This window comes from Saccostrea cucullata, unplaced genomic scaffold (genome assembly GCF_032062105.1).
Source record: "Saccostrea cucullata isolate Sc308-1 unplaced genomic scaffold, CSIRO_AGI_Scuc_v1 ctg1289, whole genome shotgun sequence".
Lineage (NCBI taxonomy): Eukaryota > Metazoa > Mollusca > Bivalvia > Ostreida > Ostreidae > Saccostrea > Saccostrea cuccullata.
Window position 1 is genome coordinate 301,048 of NW_026928460.1, and position 25,314 is coordinate 326,361.

At 33.9% G+C, this 25,314-nt stretch overlaps 2 protein-coding genes, 1 long non-coding RNA gene and 1 other non-coding gene across 5 annotated transcripts; all 4 read left to right on the forward strand.

Moving 5' to 3' along the window:
• Positions 1 to 266: 266 nt before the first annotated feature.
• Positions 267 to 1,308, forward strand: LOC134277657 (uncharacterized). Its single transcript, XR_009994307.1, has 3 exons — positions 267 to 346; positions 862 to 946; positions 1,233 to 1,308. It is a non-coding gene; the product is annotated as an uncharacterized LOC134277657 (long non-coding RNA).
• Positions 1,309 to 1,471: 163 nt separating this feature from the next.
• On the forward strand, positions 1,472 to 7,561 carry LOC134277658 (uncharacterized). 2 transcript variants are annotated; one of them, XM_062759980.1, is made up of 7 exons: positions 1,472 to 1,892; positions 3,426 to 3,509; positions 3,654 to 3,796; positions 4,001 to 4,063; positions 4,183 to 4,269; positions 6,277 to 6,342; positions 7,209 to 7,561. In XM_062759980.1, the coding sequence occupies exons 1-7, from the start codon at positions 1,792 to 1,794 to the stop codon at positions 7,385 to 7,387; spliced, it is 723 nt and encodes a 240-aa protein (XP_062615964.1). In that variant the 5' UTR covers positions 1,472 to 1,791; the 3' UTR covers positions 7,388 to 7,561. The 2 variants fall into 2 exon arrangements, with proteins under 2 accessions (XP_062615964.1, XP_062615965.1); XM_062759981.1 differs by lacking the exon at positions 6,277 to 6,342.
• Positions 7,562 to 15,804: 8,243 nt separating this feature from the next.
• LOC134277659 (protein snail homolog Sna-like) lies at positions 15,805 to 18,110 on the forward strand. The gene is made up of 2 exons (XM_062759982.1): positions 15,805 to 16,101; positions 17,134 to 18,110. Exon 2 carries the CDS (start codon positions 17,170 to 17,172, stop codon positions 18,106 to 18,108), a length of 939 nt encoding a protein of 312 aa, XP_062615966.1. The 5' UTR covers positions 15,805 to 16,101; positions 17,134 to 17,169; the 3' UTR covers positions 18,109 to 18,110.
• Positions 18,111 to 22,436: 4,326 nt separating this feature from the next.
• On the forward strand, positions 22,437 to 22,555 carry LOC134277678 (5S ribosomal RNA). The gene has a single exon (XR_009994308.1). It is a non-coding gene; the product is annotated as a 5S ribosomal RNA (ribosomal RNA).
• Positions 22,556 to 25,314: the final 2,759 nt, after the last annotated feature.

The window sequence follows — 25,314 nt, forward strand, 5'->3', positions numbered from 1 at the left end:
AGCATAATGAGGTGAGATCTCTTAACTTAAGATTTCAGTTAATTAGAACACGTAATGATTTATTTTATACCTTGTCTATAACATATATAAAAGTCGACAGCAACATATCAATATCTTTTATCAAACATTATCAAAAATCAAATGAACTGTTTAAGTCGATTCCTTCCTCTATAAACATTTCCCGCATGCATGTCACAGTTTTTAGCTATACCAAATTCTTTTCCAAATAAATTTAGTATCACATGTTAGTTAAAACTTTCTTTTACAGAGAAAGCACTGCTTATAGATGAGAATATCAAACATGTCCCGGTTTGTTCTTGTCCGTCTATTTACGGTTCTAATGTCTGTAAGTATGATACAATTCTCTTTCAATCTGGTCTATAATTGAAGATTTTGTTTTCAATTTAGTAGATGTTTGCTTTAATATCATAAATCCTTGACCGATATTGCTCTACTTTACAACTTCCTTCTTTATAAATCTTAGATAAAGATTACCTTTATCTTTAAATGTGATTTTTAAAAGTTTATCACTTTGACCCGCTGTGGCGCTGTCATAAAATTGTGCATTAGTGTTTATGAATTGCAGGGAAAAAAAAATGAAAATGAACGAATTTTAGTCTACTTTATTGTGTGAAAAAATTTAAACAGAAATGGCATTTTGATCTAGGATAATAATGTACCCCGGTATTTCAATATCCAAATTTATGTTAATTTTTACCTACATATGAGAGGAGAAATCTTTCAAAGTTTATTCGCCTCAAATAATAATAATGAGTATAGACTGTTTACAGTCATATACTTCAAAGAGTACCTTAAAAAATCTTAATTGATATTCTTTTTACCCTAATTGGCTACCTACAGGACTTGATGATTGTCCAGTCTCATACAAAATGGACAACGATGGAGCATAACTATACAGGAACCTGTGCCACCAGCTACATCCCAGGTAAAGAAAAAAATTGTTTAGCGTTCCTATAATTTATATGCAAATGATTAAACATGTAGGAGATATAATTTAAAGAGGAACAATAGTATTTGGTATGCAATTTTAAAAAAAAGTATAGAAATCAAAATTACATTTAGCGTCAAATTCTATATATTTTAGTGTACAGTACTTTGAAGACAAATCAAATGCATGTTTGATTCAACTCATTTCATAGGAAATTCCGTAACACATGCCATGGCGAATTTCTCCAAATGCTCTAGTGGTGATCTTTCAAGTGTTTTTTCAGATGTGTGTATATCTAATGAGACCAACGAACAATTAATTTCTTGTCTGGAGAGGAAATACATGGAAGTTTCAAAAGATTCTTCTGTACAAGGGCAAGGGCTTTCCTGTGAATATCCCCCATGTAAATATGATGTTACAAAAACAATTCAAAAGTCCATCTTTTATTTCATTTTTACAAAACCCCATTTTGCTAATGAGGAAAACAAAATGAACAAAAGACGTTTTCTTTTATAGATGCTGCTTCGACAGACCTCTTTTCAGCTTTAGGGTACTACAAGAAAGACCACCGTGATGTCAACGAGGAATACGGTCACAATTATTTTCAGACATGTATTAGCCCCGCAATTCCTGCGGGAATTGGTAGTCTTTCATTAGGGTACATTTACAAAAAATAGATTTAAAAAAAAACTTATTTAAAAAAAAAAGGAAGGAATCTCCATAAGAAGTTAAAAGCATTGACAGATTTATAATTTTTATTGAAATAAGGCAAGAAAACTATAATGTTCTTTAAATATTATGCATTAACTTGTTCGCAAATTGTCAATTAAACTTTAATTTTTATGTGTAGCAGTTTGCACTCTGTACATGCTCAAGCTGAAACAACTAGCAATTCGTCTGTGACAGGACTAATTTTTGCCATAGGCCGTCTCGGAGCAAATTAGTAAGAGAACAGGAAAAATTATCCAAAATTCATTCAATTCAGTTATTCTATGTGTAGTTTTTTAAAGGCACCTGAGTCACTTAGATAACCTATAATTGTTATCCTTTTTTTTTTGTCTGTCGTCGTTCGAAAACGTTTAAACATTTTCAGTTTCTTCTCATAAACCTTTACTTTTGATAATGAATCACTGTGAATAATACTTTTGAAAGGTTAATAGAATTAGAAAATTATGCCAAAGGTTTTACTGTATGATACATGTATAAAACATGTTTTTTTTTCATATCAAATAAGTACGAAAGCCCATTGAGCTCATTTTGGTACGTTAAAAAAATAAATTTTTCGCGTTATAACGCGAAACTTTCGGGAATAAACGTGTAACTTTCGCGTTATAACGCGAAACTTTCGCGAATTAACGTGTAATTTCGCGATATAACGCGAAACATTCGCGTTATTTCGCGAAATAATATGCATATATAATAATGTTACTCAGGAACCTTGATCTTGACTGACAGATAAGAACATGAAAACAGACGGGAACTCCCAGCAACTCTCAGTGGCCTAATTTCATTGAAAATGATGCAAATAATATATTTCTAGAGTATAAAGAAATTGTAAACCTTTATGATGTTCAAAAGTCTACGTCTCTGAAACCAGCCTTATTAATCTATACAAATATATTTCACTTCAAATCCTATTTTTGCAAAATTTTTGCTAGAATTTTAAAAACTACGCGGTGAAACGTATTCATTTTATTCATTGAAACGTAACCCAAGTAGTTATTTTCAAATTATTTGACAAAAGTTTGTTTGTATCATCTGTCCTTACGGTATACACGGCAGAGTTTGTACACTTTGAATTAATTGTCAATATTTTTCCGATATTGTATTTCTACAGTGAATCCAACGGAGACAAATGAAAATCTACTATCCAATTTTCACAATTCTAATATCTTGTTCTTTATAAAATAAAATTATTTCAAATTCTCCAGAGAGTGCGTAAAAAAGACGCCGGAAAGGGGCGATTTTCCCCGAAATTCATAATCTTAATTATAATAATAGGAATTGAATTTTAACTTTTGGAAAACTCGCATAATCTTTGAATTGTTTGAACAGTGCTGAGAAAGACTATCTATGACGGTAAAGATGGATTCAGTAGGAAGAAAACTTAAAACTGTAGCTTGTGATAAGTTTAAAATAGCCTTTTGCTTATCATTAATGAATAAACTTGATCACAAAATCAAAAGAAAGTTAAGACTTAAGCAAATGTCTTGGTTAAACAGCAAAAGTCGCGTTTTATCGCGAAAGTTACGCGTTATATCGCGAAAGTTACGCGTTTATTCGCGAAAGTTTCGCGTGATTTCGCGAAAGTTACGCGTTTATTCGCGAAAGTTACGCGTGATATCGCGAAAGTTACGCGTTTATTCGCGAAAGTTTCGCGTTATAACGCGAAATTTTTATTTTTTTAACCTACTAAAATTAGCTCAATGGGCTTTCGTAAATAAGTAACCTTTATTTTTTTAAAAAAAATATTTAGTTCCAGGAGATGCGTACATTATTTGGTAGAAGCATATAAAAGTCCATTTGGGCAAACATCTTCCATATCTCTAACCGGAAAGGAGTAAGAAGTCAAGAAAAAAAATTTAAGTACTGGAACAATAATGATTCAAAATTAATTTTAACGTTAAGTTTAAAATATAATATTGAGTGTTATCTTGCTGGGCATGAAAATAACCGTCTTCCGAAAAATCATTTGTCTCAACAGAGTTAAGCTTACAACTGTTCTATGGATTAGTGGTGGGGTATTCATGGCCTTGATTCTTGGTCTTGCAATTTGCTGCACGAGAGGAAAGTGTCAGAAAAATACCCAGGAACGATCACCTTTATCAATACCACACTCTTACCCAGGTTTTTTTATTTATAAATTCTAAGATCTCCCAAAGAAATTTCAAGTTGTAAATTTTAATGATTCGTGATGATATTGTGACATGGTAAAGGATGCAACAGAGAAACATACAAATACTAAGTTAATATTACATTAACAAAGAAGTTATAAATAACAGAATTATAAGATTGAAATCTTTAGACAGTACATTGTTAATTTTTCTGCAGCATTCCCTGTCGCAGAGACACCACCACGACCGGAAGCACGCGTACGTCCTTTTAATAACCAAGGTAAAATTCAATACATCATTAATCATTCTCGATACAATTTGTTCCAAGAGTAAAAATATTTTTTTGTTTATTAAATACCTTTTCGCTCAGTCCTCATCACCATAGTTTAATTTTTATAGGCTCGGTATCTAGCAGGGAAGAGTCCCGACCACTCCTTTCTCCTAATAACAGCCCTACATCCTATTCAGCTGTTGAAAATCCATCTGGTATTATTTGAAAGTTGTTAAATGTCTTGAAAGTGAATTTACATTTCAAAGAACAATGGGAAAAGTTTACAGTGTAATCAAATACATGTAACAGAATTTTTTTTTTTATTTTGCTGAATGATTTTTTAACAAAAAAAGTTTTGGGTCAAAACTAACTTTTTTTCCTGAGGAAAAAATTTTAAAAATCACTGACCAAAACTACTAACGTCCGTCGTTTATTATACAGTTAAAGTATATAATTGAGGGAGTTAGCAAGATTCCATTTCCCCAAGGCCAGGACAATTTTCCGAGGCGCAGCCGAGGGAAACAGTCCGCTGTCGAGGGAAAACTTTAATCTTGCTAACTCCCTCAATGATATACTTTTTAACTGTTTTATTATACCGATACAAATAACGAATGACGGGGAATTAGCTTTCGGTGCGGGGACTAGCTCACTTGACTAACGTAAGGGAATCATTAGTCCAATAACATATTATACGAGGAGTGAACAAAAAGTTCGCGAACTATCTCTATATTTACAAAACCACGATTCAGATCAGAATTAAATTTGACACACATAGAGTCATAGACATGTTCTATAAATAGCATATGTAATGGAGCGTTTTGCCCCGTGTGTGTGACGTCCATATGTGAAAATGACGTCATAGGATAGCTCACTTGTGACAAAAAATGGTTGGTTCAGTCGTATTCGAGAAACGAAAGGCTGATAAGTTAAACGTATATCTTGGAAATCCCTTCGTAGAAGTTTATAATAATTTGTACACGGTCTATGAAGACAAAAGACTTGCCAGAAGTGTTGTCATTAATTGGATTGATGTTTAAGTGAAGGAAGGGATACAGTGTATGTTTAAAAATTATGATTGTTCTGTTGCCCAGTGAAAGCAAATTGGGAAAGAGACGTGTCCTTTGTTAAGCAATTTGCCCCTTCACGGTAACTGCGCTACTACACTTTTGCAGGGCAAATTAATAACATTTGGCGAAGTTTTTGTTGACAGATAATCAAATGACGTATATTAAACAATTACTTTTACATCATATTTCACCAAACTATATCATTTTGCCCTGCAAAAGAGCAGTACCGTGAAACGGTCTATTTGATATGAAAGATCGCCAACTTACAGTTAGAAAAATAGATGAATATCTTTACAATAATATAATTATCAAATGAGTAAAATATCGTTTACCTTAGACTTTAAACATATCAGATATGATAAAGAAAAGGCACCCATACTTTATCCACATGAAACAAACGGCGCTCAAAAGACAGAGGAATTGGGTTTTGATGGTCACCATCCTCATTCTGCAAAAGGATATCATTATCCAGTGATATCCACCCATACTATTGTCGAGATTAGGCCATTTCTGACAAATGGACTGTTTTTGTGGAAAAAAATAACTTGCATGGTAAGAAATATAAGAGTCGGAAAAAATTTTAAGCTTCTGTGACAGAACGATAAGGAGCATGTCACGTGACCGCCTACTAGTATATCACGTGGTCCGCGCATGGTCAGAATGGTTGCAGATGCGCATTAAAATCGGAGAGGACTTGAAACATTTTCAACACTGACACCCTGTATCATTTATTTTTTTGGAAGTAATTCAATTAGTTCGCGAACTTTTTGATCACCCCTCGTACTGATACAAAAGTAAAATCTAGAGGATTAAGGATAACCGGGAATTAGCTTCCGAAGCGGAGATTAGCTTATTTGACTAACGCGTGGGGATTAGTCCATTCACAGTGATTTCTAGGGAATTATTCACATTTTACTATCTAATGTTTATATAAGGAAAAATCAGCAGAGGTATAATCATAGTGTTACAAGTAACGCAATTTGAAACTCCAGTACTCAGTGTGACGTTTGAGTAATTGAATCAGCTGATTCTTGAAAAAAAAATTATGAAAGAATCAGCTAAATTCTCAGACCAATTGCCGAGTTCTCTAATAAATGATAATAATACAACTGCAGTCAAATGAATAATTCTTTTTTTTTTCTATTTTAAAAACAGGTAGATCAGACCATTTTGTAGAACGACTTGCAGGTCAGAATCACTCGCATCCAATCAACGTGCAAGGTACATGTATATCATCCAAATTGCAAGAGATTGATTGATTATATTCTGTTTAACGTCCCTCTCCAGAATATTTCCCTGATATGGAGACGTCACCATTGCCGGTGAAGGGCTGCAAATTTAGGCCTATACTCGGCACTTACGGCCTTTGAGCAGGGAGGGATCTTTATCGTGCCACACCTGCTGTGACACGGGGCCTCGGTTTATATGGTCTCATCCGAAGGACCGCCCCATTTAGTCGCCTTTTACGACAAGCAAGGGTGTACTGAGGACCTACTGTAGACGTACTTTTTTCCACGGGGCCATAATTCCGCGGAATCTCAATTTCTGTTTTTAAAATCCGCGGGTAGAAAATTACGCGGATTTTCTAGATTGTCACTATATGCCTAATATTTATATTAAGTACGCTTGGACAAATTTCCGCTGAAAGTTTGTGACCGCGTACATAGCGTAAATTAATACCACGCGGAAAACAGTACTTCTACAGTATTCTAACCCGGATCCCCACGGGTCCAAATTGCAAGAGAAAAAAAAAAGCAGACCTACTAACAGTGGTTTTTTCTGATTATTGAAAATTTCACCTTAAATTAAGATTCAGTAATCTAGTTATTGTAAACCAAATTTTATTCGCGTGAGAGAAATATACGCGAGTTTCGTTGCCTGCTTTAACTCGCGAATATTAATCATCACTAACTTCTTATCTGGTGTTATGAAAATGAAATCATATCAATATAAAACTAACGAATCACTAATAAAAGATGAAGCGAATATAGGTTGGTTTACAGTATTTGATGATTATAGAGTAAATATGAAACAAAAATTTGGAAAGAAATAAGGTTTTGTTTTTTATTTTCTGTGTGTTTTTACAGGTTACAACGAGTACTTACGAACGGCTCCAACGCTTGACCCTAATAGCATCACAGAAGACCGATCGCAATGGGAAGACCTTGAAGAAATTGGAGATCTTAATATTCCTGTCGATGACCAGTTTCAGACTGGATACAGTTCTCTCTCAAATGAACAGATAGATTATGCAACTTCAACATAAAACTAGAGGTACTGTGAGCAATGAGCTCACTAAATGATACCCCCCGCCTCCCATATGAATAAAATGGCAGTGTCCATGTTTTGCTCTGGAAAATCCAAAATATATGTCAGATCAAAAAGTAAAATAGGAGGTGCACAATGGCAATATGTAATAAAGATTCTGTGAAAGTTTCATTAAATTTCATCCAGTGGTATGAGAGGAGTTGTGGATAAGAAATGGGTACCCCAAAGCGTAACAGACGGACGGACGGACAGACGTACAGACGGACGGAATTAACGATTACTATATACCCTCCCGCTTTTCAAGCGGGGGGTATAATAATTATTCCTCCTATGCACTATTTTTGGAGGGGACATTTGGTAGGGAGGTATATGTAATACAATGTCATCGATGTATGTGTTTGTGAAATCATGTCTGGACCATTATTTCCGAAAGGAAAAACATTCCAAACTCGTAATTAAAAACTAGAGGTACTGTGAGCAATGAGCTCACTAAATGATACCCCCCGCCTCCCATATGTATAAAATGGCAGTGTCCATGTTTTGCTATGGAAAACCGAAAATATGTGTCGGATCGAAAAATAAAATAGGAGGTGCACAATGGCAATATGTAATAAAGATTCTGTGAAAGTTTCATCAAATTTCATTCAGTGGTATGGAAGGATAAGAGATGGGTACCCAAAAGCGTAACAGACGAACGGACGGACGGACGGAAATCCCGATTACTATATACCCTCCCACTTTTCAAGCGGGGGTATAAAAATACTTATGACTGAGGATGTGTCATGACTTTGACCCAAGGTTTAGACCTAAAACTTGAAAGGTCCACAAACTTCTAATGGAAAAATGGTGGAAGCCCATACTTCAAATTTTTATAACCCCCCCCCCCCCGCTTGAAAAGTGGGAGGGTATATAGTAATCGGGATTTACTTCCGTCCGTCCGTCTGTCTGTTCGTCCGTCCGTCTGTTACGCTTTAACTCTTATCCGCAACTCCTCCTATACTACTGAGTGAAATTTAATGAAACTTTCACAGAATCTTTATTACATATTGCCATTGTGCACCTCCTATTTTGCTTTCTTATTCGACCCGTATTTTAGGTTTCCCATAGCAAAACATGGACATTGCCATTATATGTTTACCTATGACGTCACATAATTATAGAAGCTTCTGGATAACATTTGATAGGACGAATTATTCCTCTGTACACATTAGCGTAAAACAATATGTAGCAACACATGGACTTTATGGGAGGCGGGGGGTATAATTTAGTGAGCTTACTGCTCACAGTACCTCTAGTTTTCTTTCTGAGGGTGTACTTCGAGTGAAATTCCTGTCTTGGCAAAACAATGTATTTTATAACAGAGAATCATTGGAAGCTCATATTTTTTTATGATATAAGGGCAAAGTCAAGCTTATGGACAGAAAATGTATTATTTTTGAATATTTTTAGCAATGACAAAAAGTTGATATTTTTAGGTTACACATATCTTATTGCTCATTTTGCTTTTTTTTCTATAGACAGTGTTGATGCAAAGATGCTAAAACACAATAAAAAGTTCCTATTCGCTAATATTAAAGTTATTATTTAACGAGAGATTTTTCTTAAGTTAAATTAATCAATTTTTTTGAAATCATAAGGTATCGTGTGTTCTGTATCTGTAAAATCAACTCATTGACTCGCATGTTTCGAAAAACGAGCCCCGTAGTTTTTAGCTCACCTGAGCCGAAGGCTCAAGTGAGCTTTTCTGATCACATTTTGTCCGTCGTCCGTCCGTCCGTCCGTCTGTCCGTCCGTCCGTCTGTCTGTCTGTCTGTAAACTTTTCGCATTTTCGACTTCTTCTCAAGAACCACTGGGCCAATTTTGACCAAACTTGGTACAAAGCATCCTTGGGTGAAGGGGAATTTAAATTGTTAAAATGAAGGGACATATCCCCTCGCAAGGGGAGATAATCAAGGAAAGACAAAAATAGGGTGGGGTCATTAAAAATCTTCTTCTCAAGAACCACTGGGCCAGTAAAGCTGAAACTTATGTGGAAGCATCCTGGTATAGTGTAGATTCAAAATTGTTCACATCATGACCCCCGGGGGAAGGGCGGGGCCACAATGGGGAATCAAAGTTTTATATAGAAATATATAGGAAAAATCTTTGAAAATCTTCTTCTCAAGAACCACTGGGCAAGAAAAGCTGAAACTTATGTGGAAGCATCCTGGTATAGTGTAGATTCTAAATTGTTCAAATCATGACCCCCGGGGGAAGGGCGGGGCCACAATTGGGTATCAAAGTTTTATATAGAAATATACAGGAAAAATCTTTGAAAATCTTCTTCTCAAGAACCACTGGGCAAGAAAAGCTGAAACTTATGTGGAAGCATCCTGGTATAGTGTAGATTCTAAATTGTTCAAATCATGACCCCCGGGGGAAGGGCGGGGCCACAATGGGGTATCAAAGTTTTACATAGAAATATACAGGAAAAGTCTTTGAAAATCTTCTTCTCAAGAACCACTGGGCCAGAAAAGCTGAAACTTATGTCGAAGCATCCTGGTATAATGTAGATTCTAAATTGTTCAAATCATGACCCCCGGGGGAAGGGCGGGGCCACAATGGGGAATCAAAGTTTAATATAGAAATATATAGAAAAAATCTTTGAAAATCTTCTTCTCAAGAACCACTGGGCCAGAAAAAGTGAAGCTTTTGTGGAAGCATTCTGGGGTAGTGTAAATTCTAAATTGTAGGAATCATGACCCCCGGGGGAAGGGCGGGGCCATTATAGGGAATCAAAGTTTTACATAGAAATATATAGGAAAAATTTTTGAAAATCTTCTTCTCAGGAACCACTGGGCAAAAAAAGCTGAAACATATGTGCCCATGGAAGGATCATGGGGTAGTATAGATTTCAAAATGTCTAAATTATGATCAGTGGGGTAGGGTGGGGATGCATTATGTATAACAAGGGGGAAATCCGGTAAAGAACAGAATGGTCAAAGCTTCTCAGGTGAGCGATGTGGCCCATGGGCCTCTTGTTCTATAAATTTTCACAATAGCCAACATGTCTTTCTTTTTAAAACACAAATATGTATATTTCAGCACTCGTGTGCAATTGGGATGTTCTGAAAATTGAATATAGATGTATTCCATATTTTAAACATAATTTAAAAAAAAAATATATGATAAATTAAGAAAAGTATTTCAATTTAATATCTAAATAGTGTTTAAAAGAGAAAACAAAGGGTTTTCAAAATTTATTTTGTAAATCTCTGATAAAAGATAATGTGAAAACGAATTCAGCCCTGCCCCTGAGCAAGGTTGACTTGTTCTTTTGCTTGTTTTCTGCCACACTTTTATTTAATCTTTTAACATAAGAAGCCAGTGTAGACTAGCTTGTCTATTTTGCCATGGCTAAACTTGTAGCTGCTCAAATATTAATAACATGAACGTCAAAAAGCGGTTCAACACAATTTTGTTTAAATGAGATGTACAAATGAATCCTAACGTCTGTTTTAAAATGCCATTCCAGAAATGTTTGACCAAAAGCCGGAATGAGGGTATTTTAAATTCGGATGAAGGAACATGAATGTTTGCGTATTGTTTACAGCGTAAATACTTCGTTCTTGTGTAGAATTGTAAATAGAACATTTCATTACAGGTCTGCAAACACTTGTGAACCATTCACAACACCATTTAAGATGTGCGGAAATTATTTGAAGTTGAAATGTTATTTTTGCTACTCGACATTTTTACTTTATGACGAACAGGTACACATGCAGTGTATTAAAACGGCAATTTTCAAAAGTGCAAGAATTTTTTGCAAAAGGCAAAAGTGTTAAAATTTAGGGATTGATTTCCTTGCGTTTATCATTCTCTATATTTTCATTTTTAAAAAATGAAAAGACTAAAAAAAAAAAAAAGAAACATTTTATTGCTTTAAAAAAAAGAAAGAACAAAAAAAAATGCCCACGCAAATTGAAAGATTCAAGTTTTTGATGAGGATAGCTATTTCACTTGGAGGTTGTTACCCCCCACCCTTTACCATTTCTTTATATATAAAAAATTAAATCACAAGATATACCCCCTAACCCTCCAAATAAGAATATACATAATAGTTATTTTGGAATAAAATGCAGGCAAATACCTGCGTTTGGTATCTTTTATCGTATCACGTAGAAAAGGAAAGTACAGGAAAAGTGAAAAATCTAAAATTATGATTTGTTATTTGGTTTTAAGGAAAAATTTCAAGTTTTTCAATTAGAGATACAATTACAAACCCCAAAAAAAAATATTTTTAGAAAAATTATGTATAAGTATGCATGTTTCACACATTTATACATTGTCTTTAATGTATCTAATGTGACATTTTGCTTTATGAATTGCCGACACGCCTTGCGCGGCCTCTAATGAATATTTCCTCCCCAAGACACCTAAATATTTCACGGCAGCTGCGCCTGTCTTTATTTTGTAATTAACTTGCAGCAATACCCTTTATTAATGGTTTCACTAAGTGTTGGCACGTGGGGAGGAAACCATTTTTGTCAGGTACAGCAGAAGAGGCATCAAGTGGCCACTACAGCAAGGACCCTGTATTTCCTCTGCTGCCTGACGATTGTACTCACGTTGTTAGAAAACATTACAAAGAGAACCTGTCGTTGCCGCTCTTGAAAATCAAACATCAAAGTGCTAAAACATATGTTTTCCCCCTGAGTATGTATCATTGCGGAATTCTGTAGTGAAACATCAATTATCACACAAGGCAAGTGTAGCTGTCAAACTATAGTTCCATTATGCTGCAGTATTTTTTTTCTTCAAAAAATTTTGCTTTTTTTTCAATCCAGAAAATTCAAGACAAAAGTATGTTGTTCTCAGCTGTTTTTAAACAAAATGTCCTTTCTATTCAATGTCTGAGTAGATTTCCTGAAATACATGTATATTTGTTTCCATATTGCATTCATTTTAAAAATGTAATTGAGTTTTACTTTCTAAAAAAATTGAATAATTAATTTTCTTAGTACACTTTGAAAATTGTGGAATTTTAAAACTGAAAAATACCAGTGCAGTCTGAAAATGATATTGAAAGAAAGATCTAATTATAATCAGGGGGTATAAATTTTAATTTAAAGCAATATGAGCTGCATTTTTGAAAATTTTATTTTGCTGTTAAGATGTGTAATTATGATAAATTTGTATGTAACTTAAACTTAATGACCAATTAGACTAAAATAAAGCAGAAGAAAGATCTCTATATATACAATCTGATATATAGAGTTTTATATAATTTTAGAAATGATTATGCCCGATATTCAACCCCGAGTAGTGGGGTATTTTTTTGTGGAGCGATTGTTTTTGGGTTTTGACGATTTTTTCATATTGTACACATGATGAATAAGTGTAATAAATATAATTTGTGAAAAAATGTCCAATAAGCCCCAGGGTTGAGTATCGGGGGAGGGGGGGGGGTGTTCCTGTCCACAAGTACCTGTGATCGAAACATGTACAACAGAAGTTTATTAACGTTATTTTATTCTGTCATTGAAATAGTTATTTACAATTTTTCAACAAAAAACTCTAACATTAAAGTTGCAGCTCATATTGCTTTAAAAATACGATTTTTTTCTCCCAAACCAAACAAATGTACGCGTTTTATAAAGAAAACATGTACACTATATAGCGACTGATGCACTATAAAGCGACTGATTAAACTGTGCATGCCATCTTACTCGTTTAATTTAACTTGCATCATGTATTTGATATTTTTCCCACCAAATCTAGTTTTCAAAATTGAAAAAATAACAAAAGAATCTATAAAATGACACAAGTATATTTTTAAAATGACACAAAAAGCCAGGATGCCGTATTTGAGGTAGAAATTTTTTTTTCTAGAAAACATCATTTTAGTATATTTTTTTTTATATTGCTATTAGATTTGTTATATTGGTTTCCGTCTCAAGAATGCTTTTCACTTATTTCTGATTTGGCTTTCAATTTGGTACAAGTGCCACAATATTCTACAAACTGCATTATTGATTCAAGTAAGAGAGAAAAATTCCTCAAAATATTATGGAAACCGAACTTTAGAACTAATCAGATACTCATCTCTGGTTGGCACCGTAAATGAAGTGAAAGGTGTTCCCCTAAATAAGTCCAGCATTATTGCTGATAACAAGTGCGAACTGGTAAGTATATCATTATAAAAATAAGTCATTTAGCGGAACCAGAAAGCTATTAGCCGGGAAGGCGATTTTTAATGGAAGCACAAACAATCCGGAATTGTTTTAGACCTGTTTCTAAGAGAAATCATTCAGGGTTGATTGACACGAACATTTGTTATGAAATGTACAACTTAACAGTAAATGAACACGGTGCATATCGCCCCCACTTCATTTTCTCATCAGCTACGATCCAGCTGTCCATTTACTAATTTTCTCATCAATTGCTATTCATTGCTGAGGAGAATCATGTGCTGCAATATTTCTTTATAAACTCATAAACAAAATGAAAGAGAAACAAGGAAACTTACGAAGTGTTTCCAAGTGTTTTATGCAACAAACGTACAAGTGCGTAATGAATTACATTTTTTTTTATGAAAGGAACACATGCAGTACAATTGAATGGAAGTCTTTCTTTATTTTCATTTTCTCTGGATCACACATTTTAGTGTTGAAAGAGAGAAATAATTTCAGTATTTGTATACGTTGAAAAAAAAACATGTACTTAAAAAAAACAAATAAAAACCATACAAATAAAACTACAGACGCCCCCCTCCCCCCCCCAAAAAGAGAAAAAACATGAAGGAAAAAAATCCCATCGAGAAAAGGACAAGATTTACTGTAAGGGATGAATCTAGTTTTTGAGGTGATCACAAAATTAATTTGATTTTTATTTTTATTTAATATAATTTTATTATATCCATTGATGGATAGAGGAGGGGGTTACAGCATTTTGTGCAGTAAAAAAAAAAAAAAAAAAAGAAGGCAAAAAGGAAGGAGCTCTTCAGTTGTGTAAGCATGAAATGATATTTTGAGATTTATCCCATCTTTTTGAGCATAACCAAGTGAGTCGAACAGTAAGAATTTCTGTAGAATACAAAGACAAGAAAATTAACATTTGAATTTTTAAAAAATAATTTTTATGCCTAATTCATCACTGATGCTTCTACAAATACCTACGTCTTGTATGCCAATCAAATATGCACGTCTCGCGCGTGTGGCTGTTCGAAATAATTAAACAGCACATATGGTTAATTTGTAAATAAGCAGAGAACGCATTCTTGGTGTTTTGTAAACAAGTGTAGCGGTATCGCTATCACTCTCGCGGCAGGAGCAGGCGAGATCTCGACGGGGCGGCCATCATTGCTATGACGCCTCTTTGTTTTGCTAGCGATATACTGTTGATTTCTGCAACTGGACCCGTCAGCTGATATGATAATACACACAGTAACAGCACCCGGTTACATTTTTACTTTTATGCATATATTATAAACATTTACATTTTTGCCCTTAGTCAAAGGGTTTCTCAAAGGTTCCGACAAATTCTCCGGTATTTAGCCTCACCGTTTGTATCTCGACGGATATTAGTACGTTCTACTTATGTTTGATTTTTTCGAATTCCTGATAATATACCATTAAACAAAGATCTAACACTTCCGCCATTTGTAAGAAAAACAGACAAGGAACAAGTTTGAAAAATATTTTTATATGAATCGCATTTAAACTTACCATATAACGCAACTTTTAAATAATATTTTCTTTTTAAAGGTAAATCACATTTTCATAAATCAGAAGAAATCAAACGAATTTTATTTGATGAACTAATGATGCGCTCGAACGAGAAAATATTTAAATGTATTTTAAAGTTCCTATATTGACTTTGAACAAGTGCGCGAAATGGTTTGGACAATTAAAGACGCACCGACTACCTAATAAGTAAACGTATGTAAGTGGCCATGGGGTAATATTGACTCGAAGGATAACACGGGGTGAAGTATGAAAGAAACAGGTTAATATATGAATTCTTAACAAGAAATACAGTTCATATCATTCTTCAACCACATTTGCCCATGGTAGAAAAATTATTTAATAAAAAATCGACAAGCTAATTAAAATCTAACTTTAATGGACTCTCTGCATTTATTCTTTTAAAATTTGGTAAATTTGAAACTGAAAAGAGGCAATAAATATAATATTTTTTTTCGGATTTAACAACATGAAAAACAATTCAACCGATTTTGTCGTAAGTAAAAAAATACATATACCGTAATACGTTTTGTATTTTAAAAAAAAAGCAGAAGAAAAAATATTTCCTTCTATCATTTTTATTCATTTAATTGTAACTTTTATGAAAATGTGATTTACTTGAGTTTTAACATGGTAAAATATCAAATAGTGACTTTAACACCCCAAAATAATTTTCACAGTAGGGAATATGTCAGTTTAACCATAAGAAATTGAAAATTATTTGCCTGAAATTTTCTTTCCCTGGCAGATGCTCCATGGGGATCTGGGGGGACATAGCCAAATTTTCTCGGTACCTTACACCGCTGGGAAGCGCAATGGGAGGGGAATGCATAATTAATCAGCGCGTATTCGAGCGGTGATTGGTTCTACTTCTGTGACGTCACTCTCTATTCTGGAGTTCGTTCATAAAGCAGGAATAATTTTTATCCCCATCCAAAACTTGTAAACAGGTCGAGAAACATGAAAGTTATTTTGTGAAATATCAAGGTAAGATTTTGATTTTACTCTCCTACTTTTTTTTGTATCCTCTACAATTAATTATGAGATTGTTTTTCAAAATTTTTCCATATAACCAAACTTGTGGTTGTTATTAAATGCAAATGAATAAAATGAATCTAATCTGAAAATGGTTTGAAAAAATAATTGTTGATTTATCAAAACCTCTCTTTGAGCATAGTTTTGATAATTTTTATGAGTGTAATTTCTTAACGAAAAAAAAGAAAAAAAAATGAAAAAGTTGTCCTAAAAATATAATTATTAAAAGAAATTCTTCAAAAAATATCTCTTTCATATTTGTATCTAAGCGGATAAATATCCTTTTTCATTTTTTTTCAAACAAAATTTAAACGATGTCTAAACTACATTGTAATTTAACAATACTCGGAAGTTTTTTTTCTCTTTCTCATACATATGTATTATACGTGTTATAAAAATATATTCGATTTCTTCTGTGTACCTTTAATTAGAACGTTAGTCATTGTAAATGATAATTTCTAATTTAACATGCATGTAAATTTCAAACATTTTTAAGCAGTTAAAACCGTGTTCTGTGACTATCTTATCATATATTCTTAATCTTAATTCATAAAAACAGATTAGTTTATAAGTTTTTGAAACTTGTTTCCGAATCCTTTTTGATTTTCTGTACCAATTGCCTGTATTTTCTGTTGGTCATTTTTTTTTTAAAAACAGATTTTTAGTTTATAAGTTTTTGAAACTTGTTTTCGAATCCATTTTGATTTTCAGCGTAAAAACATGAGATTTTTTCTTTTTTGAATTGTTGTTTCATTTTAAGAATTAAAAAAAAGCAAACGGACAACACACTATTTAATTTTTTTTGGTACAAATTATTTTTTAAAAAGCCCTTAAAATATACCTGTCATCTGCAGATCTAAAAAAAAAAAATTTGGAGGGACGATCAGAGCGCCCGGTTGTCAATATATGGAGGGGGATGCTGTGATTCTGCAGCTATATACAATTTAAATAGACATATTTTTAAAAATGTTTCTTTATTTTCAGAAAAAGAAATATTATTATTTACTTGTAACCTGTGAGATGGAGGACTCTGAACAGCAAGATTTATCATGTTCTCAAAAGGCGACGATAAAAACGGAACCTAAACCCCGGGATCCGATCCGAGATATCCTGGACAGTCTTTGCAATCAACCATCACATCCGGACAAAAACGGAGAAAGTTCTATGGCGCTAGTTACTTCAAATGTCGGTCTGGACACGAGCGCTTTCACACCAGTTATGAAGTTTCAAAGCCCTGTTCACCGACAGGATATGCTGAAATCCTACATACCACCATCGGACCCATTAAAAATGAATTTCACAGACTGGTATTCGCAACATCTTAGACAATCTGTGTATAATCAGAATTTTCATCAGAATTTTCGTCAGTACCCATATCTTCTGAATTCTGTGCATCAACCAAATAACCCTTTTATTGGGTATTTCAGTGACGTATCTTCCTGGCTCAGCAAAGGAACAGATCTTAATGCCTTCAGTCTTTGTAATTTAAACAAGTGCTCAACTCTGTCCATACCTACTTCACCGAGGTACCAGTGCGACCATTGCAAGAAAAGTTACTCAACTTTTGGTGGCCTGTCAAAACACAAGCAGTTCCATTGCACCACTCAAGTCAAAAAAGATTTCAGTTGTAAATTTTGCGGCAAGACTTATGGCTCTTTGGGGGCATTAAAAATGCACATTAGAACTCATACACTACCATGTAAATGTAAACTATGTGGCAAAGCGTTTTCACGACCCTGGCTATTACAAGGCCACATGCGCACGCATACGGGCGAAAAACCGTTTTCCTGTGCTCACTGTGGTCGAGCGTTTGCCGATAGATCGAACCTTCGAGCACACCTTCAGACTCATTCAGACGTCAAAAAGTACGGATGCAAGTCATGCAAGAAAACGTTTTCGCGCATGTCACTTTTGGCAAAGCATCGGGAAGGACGAGTTTGTCAACTTCCGGTTCAGTGAAAATAATGTTGGACCAAAGATAATTTTTATATACTTGATTTTATATAGGTTTACTTTTGAGTTGTTCATGTATACAAAAATGTATTAAAAGTTCCAATAAAAAATTCAAAATCTATACGATATTGTATACTTATTATATTTTCATTGACAGAAGCAGGCCATAGTGGTTCACAAATGTTATTTTCCCCCTTTTGTGTTGTCTTTTGGTTGTGAAACCAAATTAAGAGATCTTCTTCAAGTACATGTACATTATTTCTAAAGTAGTGAGTCTGTGTTTTTTTGTCACGAATGCAGGAATTTCAATCCGTTTTTGCAAGGGAAATGGTTCGGTAAAATGTTGTTGCATATAGAATACACAAAATTGGTCTTGCTGACATGGAAAGTGTGAAACTTTAAGCGTAATTTGCATTAATATTATGTGGGTTAGTATATTTATATATGTAGTATGTACTTACATTTTCAAGGAAAATAACCCAGGATCCTTGGAGAAAATCTGTTTGTATTACTATGATCTATAGAATTTAGAGTTACCTTTCTTATCAAAGATTTGGAAGATTCTGCACAATATAAACATACGCATTTTTTTTTAGTTCCGGTAATTTAAAGAAAATACATATTTTTTAGTTTTGTATAAATTTTATTTAAAATATCATATTGTAAGAAGCATAAAAATCGGTCTCACAAATGAAATAACATTAATATTAAGTACCATATCCAACTACAAAAATATTGATTTTTTTTTTCTCTGCGTGTCATTTTTTTTTTTTTTGACATTTCTTTGGTCTCCCTTTTGTACTTACGTCTTCTGCTTTTAAGTACCAGTACGGTATATTAGTGATATTTTTCTTATTCAGCAATTTTCTTGAATTTGACAATAATTATTCAAGATCAATTTAAATTAATACTAATCTAATAAAGTTGTTGCATGTATTTCACGTAAAAGCAGAGTACAATCTCCATTAGAATTTACCTCCAAATGCATTGGGTTTTTGAAAAATCCTATCTACTACCAAGCTTGATAAATTGAAAGCAAAAAGTGGTAAATGGTTGTCCAGAACAAAAAAAAAACTTATAAATTGTTATCTTATGTTAGTTTCAGACACAATATTCAAGAAAATGAAACAGATCTCTTTTTTATAATGCTGCAGGTATGATTTTTTTTTTATAATTAAAACGTTAATTTCACTTTATTTTTGGATTTTTCATATTGAAAACATTTTAAATGTGTAGTAGAAGATAAACTTGTGAAAAGATATGAATAAAAATATCTTTGGACCCGGGGTGTATATTCGGAATTGGGGGGGGGGGGGAGGGGTCCTCACCACAAGCACCTGTGGGGATGTACAGGTCATCTCCGACGACATGTCAGATGAGAAGTACTGAGCACTATCTACAGAAACGTAGCTGCAGAACTGTAGCTCTCCGAAAAAATATATTGACAGATCAGAGAGCTACAAGGCCACCCTTTCAAACAAGAGGCCCATGGGCCACATCGTTCAACTGATCACTGTGGCTAGCATAAAAGCAGAAATTAGTTTATTATTGAAAAGTTTCAAGGGGAGAGGGTATGATTTGCACAAACATGAATCTACACTACCTGAGAATGCTTCCATATAAATACATGTATGACCAATCATGGCTTTGCTTTTCTTGAGAATATTTTAAAAGAATTTTACTATATATTTCTATGTTAAACTTTGGTCGGTCATTGTGGCCCCGCCCAACCCCTGGGGTGAACATGAATTGCTTCCATATAAATAACAAACTAGAATTTAAACAATTTTCCTATAAACTATGTAAAACTAACTTAGAAGAAACTTGAATCTACACTACCTGGGGATGCTATATAAATATGACCAATCATGGCTTTGTTATTCTTGAGAAGAAGATTTTTAAAGAATTTTCCTATATATTTCTATGTAAAACTTTGGTCAGCCATTGTGGCCCCGCCCAACCTCCGGGGGTCATGATTTGAACAAATTTGAATCTACACTATCTGAGGATGATTCCACATGATTTTCATCTTTCCTGGTCCAGTAGTTCTTGAGAAGATTTTTTAAAAAATGCCATTAATTTTTCACTAATTCATAATTTCAACCCTTGGAAGTAGGCGTGGCCCTTCATTTGAACAAACTTAAATCCCCTTCACCTAAGGATACTTTGTGGCAAGTTTGATTGAAATTGGCCCAGTAGTTCTTGAGAAGAAGATGAAAATGTGAAAAGTTTACCGACAGACGGACAGACGTACGCCGGACAAAATGTGATCAGAAAAGCTCACTTGAGCTTTCAGCTCAGGTGAGCTAAAAAAACTGTATAATTATGTTTATTGCGCACAAAAAATTGCGCTTGCAATTAGTTCTTGATCAATTCTTCTAAATTTTTACCTAAATTGAAAAAAAAAACCCCTAGATTTCGAAAAATTCCTTACCTCTTTACATGTATCAAGTACCCTCATAGTTGACATATGCACGAAGCACGTTGGACCAAATTAACTTGTAAACCAAACTGGCAGTATAAATAGATGAAATTTTCGATGATCTTAATTTCAGAACCAAAGGGAGGGGGGGGGGGGCTATTAACAATTATAAGGAATTTTTTTGATGTGGAAACAGTAAAAGAATATGTAAGAAACAAATTAATATTTTGAGACGACAATATTAAGAACATGGAGAAATAAATCGAGAAACAGCGCATTTTTTTATGCGCAATAAATACATGTATACATTTTTTTTTTCAATAGGTGGAACTGTAGCTCTCCGGTCTGTCACTATATTTTTTCGGAGAGCTACAGTTCTGCAGCTAACAAAAATGAAGCATACTGCAAAGACTCCTTTTAGATAAATGTACCACAGAAGGGTCCTTTAAGGGGGGTGTACAAGCCATATTGGATCTAGTCTGGTGTAAAATAAGAAATACCAAGATTGCGCTTAATACTCTACCAAACTAGCCCAAAGTTACTCAAAGTGATATTGCACTCATTACCTACTCTTAGAGACTAAAATTAGTAAATAATTAAGTTTATTTTGTTTTAATTAGTAGAAAATTAATCATGTTAGAACTGCGCAACTACAGCATCCACGGGACGAAAAATGAATTGAAAATGATGTCAGTTCGGTTCATTGATAATATGGCTACAACCATTTGTTTCTCTTTTTTATTATCCTTATCCATCATTCTTGAAAATTTGATTTTTCATATGACCACCTGTTCCTTACCTCCGCCATTCCTCTGTCACACATAGTTCAAATAACATTGATTTTAGAATAAATGCGACCATAGTAACATCAAAACAAGAAATGACTAAATATTAATCTTTATGTTATATTACTTACTACTTTTATTTGTTGCATCGCATCGTCTGATTAAAGAAAAAAGCGATTTTAACCCCACTCCAGCAAATCGGGAAAACTGTTCTGTTTATCGCTCGAGTTTCCTCGTTCATATCATTCCACTGAGCACGTGGTTGGCATGTATTTATCTGCTGTGGATAGATGCATTTATTCCCATGATTATATTTTAAGTCACAATATAACATAATTCCCCAACTCCCCTTAATGTTCATATTATTTGAAACATTTTCCAACTATAATTCTCTTCTACTTTTTAAAGATTATTATGTACCTCCATATTAAGAAGAGGTCTGGAAAAAAAATCTGTGTTAAAAATAGACCACGTGCTGCTATCAATGTACTACTTTCATGGTTCTTTACACTCATTTTGAAAAAAATACCTTGTGTTAAAAATAAAAGATTTTCCAACAAATATTTTATGCACATTTTGCATATTTTTTTTTTTTAAGGCTCTAGCTGCTGAATTTTGTAGCTGCGCAGTTCTAAAGAGCACATCAAAAGAATTTTTCTAAAAAAAGTATAGATTATATATACAAAACATGCATTCAATTACTAGTATGCATATTTATTGTATCTTTATCATAAGTACTTGAAATATGATCAAAATATAATGTATCTTAGCCATCTGAAGAATTGTTTACATTTTGTTCTTATTGCACTAAAGGTGGCCGGACATTCCCCTTAACTCCGTCCATCCTATATTCACATTGTAAACAGGAAGATGACATCCGGTCATCAATGTTAATACATGCGAGGTTATATGTCCGACCTTCGACGGAAAGACCCGAGATGATGCGATTGGTGCCCCCCGCTCTCGATAATTACAGGAGCAGCAAAATAGCTAGAAAAAATTCACATCACCTTATAGTATTAATAAAGACATTAATTGGAAAAAAGATACGAGGAACAAAGGACCAGTTCAATTCTTCATTTAAAATTCATTTACAGATAAAGTCCGAAAATAAACACTACTTACATGTCTACGGTCATATTAGGTTGAAAGTACCGGTTTCCATCCAAACACCGAAGTTAAGTAACGTCGAGCCTGGTTAGTACTGGGATGGGAGACCGCTTGGGAATCTCAGGTGCTGTAGATGTTTTTTTTAATTTTCTCTGCAACAACCTACATTGCTTTCTATGTTGTTAGTGATATCAATTTATATGTAACAATTACAGTTTAGACGTGTTATAAACAAAAATGTTTTTTTTAATAGGGGACTTCCGGTTTGCTTTTCGTAGTGAGCACGAAGGAATTCGGCTCCGCATAAGTTGACCTTTTGTGTCAATTGTAAGTAGTGAGCTTTTGTCTTCTACGTTTTAGTGGGAGGCATCGTGTATAAATATTTATATTTTGTAAGTTTTTGACTTTGAACATTGTACTAGTAAATTGAACAGATAAAAGGTGTTCGAGATGCTTTCCACGTCAAGTGGCGGCCATCTTGGCGGATCAAATGAATCATTCAAGGACAGGAAGTATTGTCGAGAGAACACCGTTATCGTGAATGTGAGAGATAACTCAGATGTAAAACCTGATGCAATAATAGACTTCATACATGAAAATTGTGGTATTGGGTCCCTATACGCATGTGTGCCAAAGTCTGGTAATTTGTATGAGATAACTCTCGACGGAAAAGCACCAACACAATATCTTTTAGAAGGGATAAAGGTTGGGAATGAAGTTTTTCAGTGTTATGAAGTTGTTCAATCAACTATAAATGTAAGTTTTCTCCATCTACCAGCTTACATTGACGATAGTGAAATAGAACAAACACTGAATACAATGGGTGTTGAAATCCTATCGCCTGTGAATAGACAATTTTACCCAGGCACGACCATAGCGGATGGTACCAGGTATGTAAGAGTGAAACTCCCTCCTAATATGCCCTCCTTCCCTTCTACAGTGAAGTTCGGCAAGGATTATTACCGATGTATACACAACGGTCAAATAAAGGTGTGTTCGCTGTGTTGTGCTAGCGATCATTTATTTAGGGGATGTCCACAATTCACCTGTTTTAAATGTAAACAACAAGGTCACTACGCTCGAGTGTGTAAATCCAGTTTGTGTGATCAGTGTGGTGAATGGACTCACAAATGCCATTGTAGCTTGAGTGAACACAGTTACGACAATAATAGTGAAAATTCTGAGGTCGAGGACGAAGAAAACCTATCGAACACTGAAGCAGATGAGGTACACGAAAGGGAAGTGAACGTCGACGTTACGGAAAAGGATACCGAGATGATGAAAAAGAATGATACAGAATATATTCAAGACAAAGAAACAGAACATTCACGAGAAGTAAGTAGAACCATCGATCCAGAGAACTCGTCGGCAAAAGTAGAGGAAAATGCAGAAAGTGTTGAGCAAGAGGAAATGTGTACCGCGCAGGGCCTCAGCAAGTGCGTCCAACAAAAACAAGCGATTAACAATAACGATCACAAGTCTGATAGTGAATTATCGGAGGAAAAGCTTTCAGAGACAGACTCGGACACTGGAAATGAAGCCGTAATCACGGAAAAAAAGAAAAGAAAGAAGAAAGTAAAAAAGAAGGTTAAGGCAAAGAAAAATAAATAGAAATGATCATAATAAACTCTTTTCTCTCTTTCTTGACTATGGTCATTTTAACAACTTGGAACTGTAATGGATTGTGTGATGTTAATAAGATGAAAGTGATATTTGCTTTATATGAAGAAAGAAAATATGACATTATTGGTTTACAAGAAACGCATTGGAAAGATGATTTTATCGAAAAATATTAACATTTGTGGAATGGTATTTTACTATATAGCAATTTTGACACAGCATCAAAGGGTGTAGCATTTTTAATTAGAAATGAGGTAAAAGATAAAGTCCAATTAATGAAAGGTTTTGATGGTAGATCTTCAAAGTATCGATATCAAAGAATGAAAATCTCGATATAAACATGTTTCGTGCATATTGTCTTAGCAACAGTCAACATGTACAAGGTTTCTTAGATTATTCCATCTGCGGATTCATAAAATCTAACAGTGAGGTTTCATAGATTAAGTTACCAGAGTTTTTTCATCAGTAATTTGCGAAATCCAACAGTGAAGTTCCTGTAGAAATACAACTTCTCACTACCGAGTAGCCTACTGAGTATCCTTTTCCAATAAAATTGAGTATATCGCGCCTTTTACACTGGCATGGTGCTAGGAGACGAGATATAATAAAATTCCTCGATGCAAATACCAAGAATCCCCTATACATCTCTCCTTACATTAAAGGCGTTGCATTAATTGGATTGGAACAGGATTTGTGTGGATAATTTACAGTGTCTTACATGTAAGATTAATCTGGATTTTCTCACATTGTTCTAAAAGATGTGTCAGTCGAAAATGATACATTTTAACGACGTTCGATCCTGATATTTAAAGTCTTAAACTTTTTTTGCCAAGTATATTTTTAGTTACTACATACATAGCTTAATTAAAATTCAAATCAAAAAATGGCGGTCAGTACGCTTCTTATGGCGCTACAGTACATTTAATATGACCTTTTTGCACTGAAATTTGTGTCTTAATTAAAAATTATATTTTTGACGTTTTCTCTCCAATATATTTATAAGTATGATTAAAGCATGAAACAAAATGAACTCTAAGTTTGTTTAAAAAAAGACATTTAAAAATTGTGACTAAGAAAAAGTTTTAAATTGCTTCGCATAATCAATTATTTGACCTTTCTGCACTAATAAAAAGTGTTTTTTTTGGCATTGAAAATTTAATAAGCAAAAAAATTATTTTAAAAGTCTTAAAACTTTTTCTGATTTTAAGCAAATAGGCCAAATTTATCTTGAATACTTAGAAAAGAATATCAAAAACGGGGGTATATGATGTAAAT

Bases quoted from the DNA above. Each gene is read 5' to 3' on its own strand.
- LOC134277658 (XM_062759980.1), top strand. From the start codon at position 1,792: ATGTGTAGCAGTTTGCACTCTGTACATGCTCAAGCTGAAACAACTAGC. The intron at 1,893-3,425 runs GTAAGAGAACAG...AAAAATATTTAG, and splicing joins GGCCGTCTCGGAGCAAATTA to TTCCAGGAGATGCGTACATT. The intron at 4,270-6,276 runs GTATTATTTGAA...TTTTAAAAACAG, and splicing joins AGCTGTTGAAAATCCATCTG to GTAGATCAGACCATTTTGTA.
- LOC134277659 (XM_062759982.1), top strand. From the start codon at position 17,170: ATGGAGGACTCTGAACAGCAAGATTTATCATGTTCTCAAAAGGCGACG.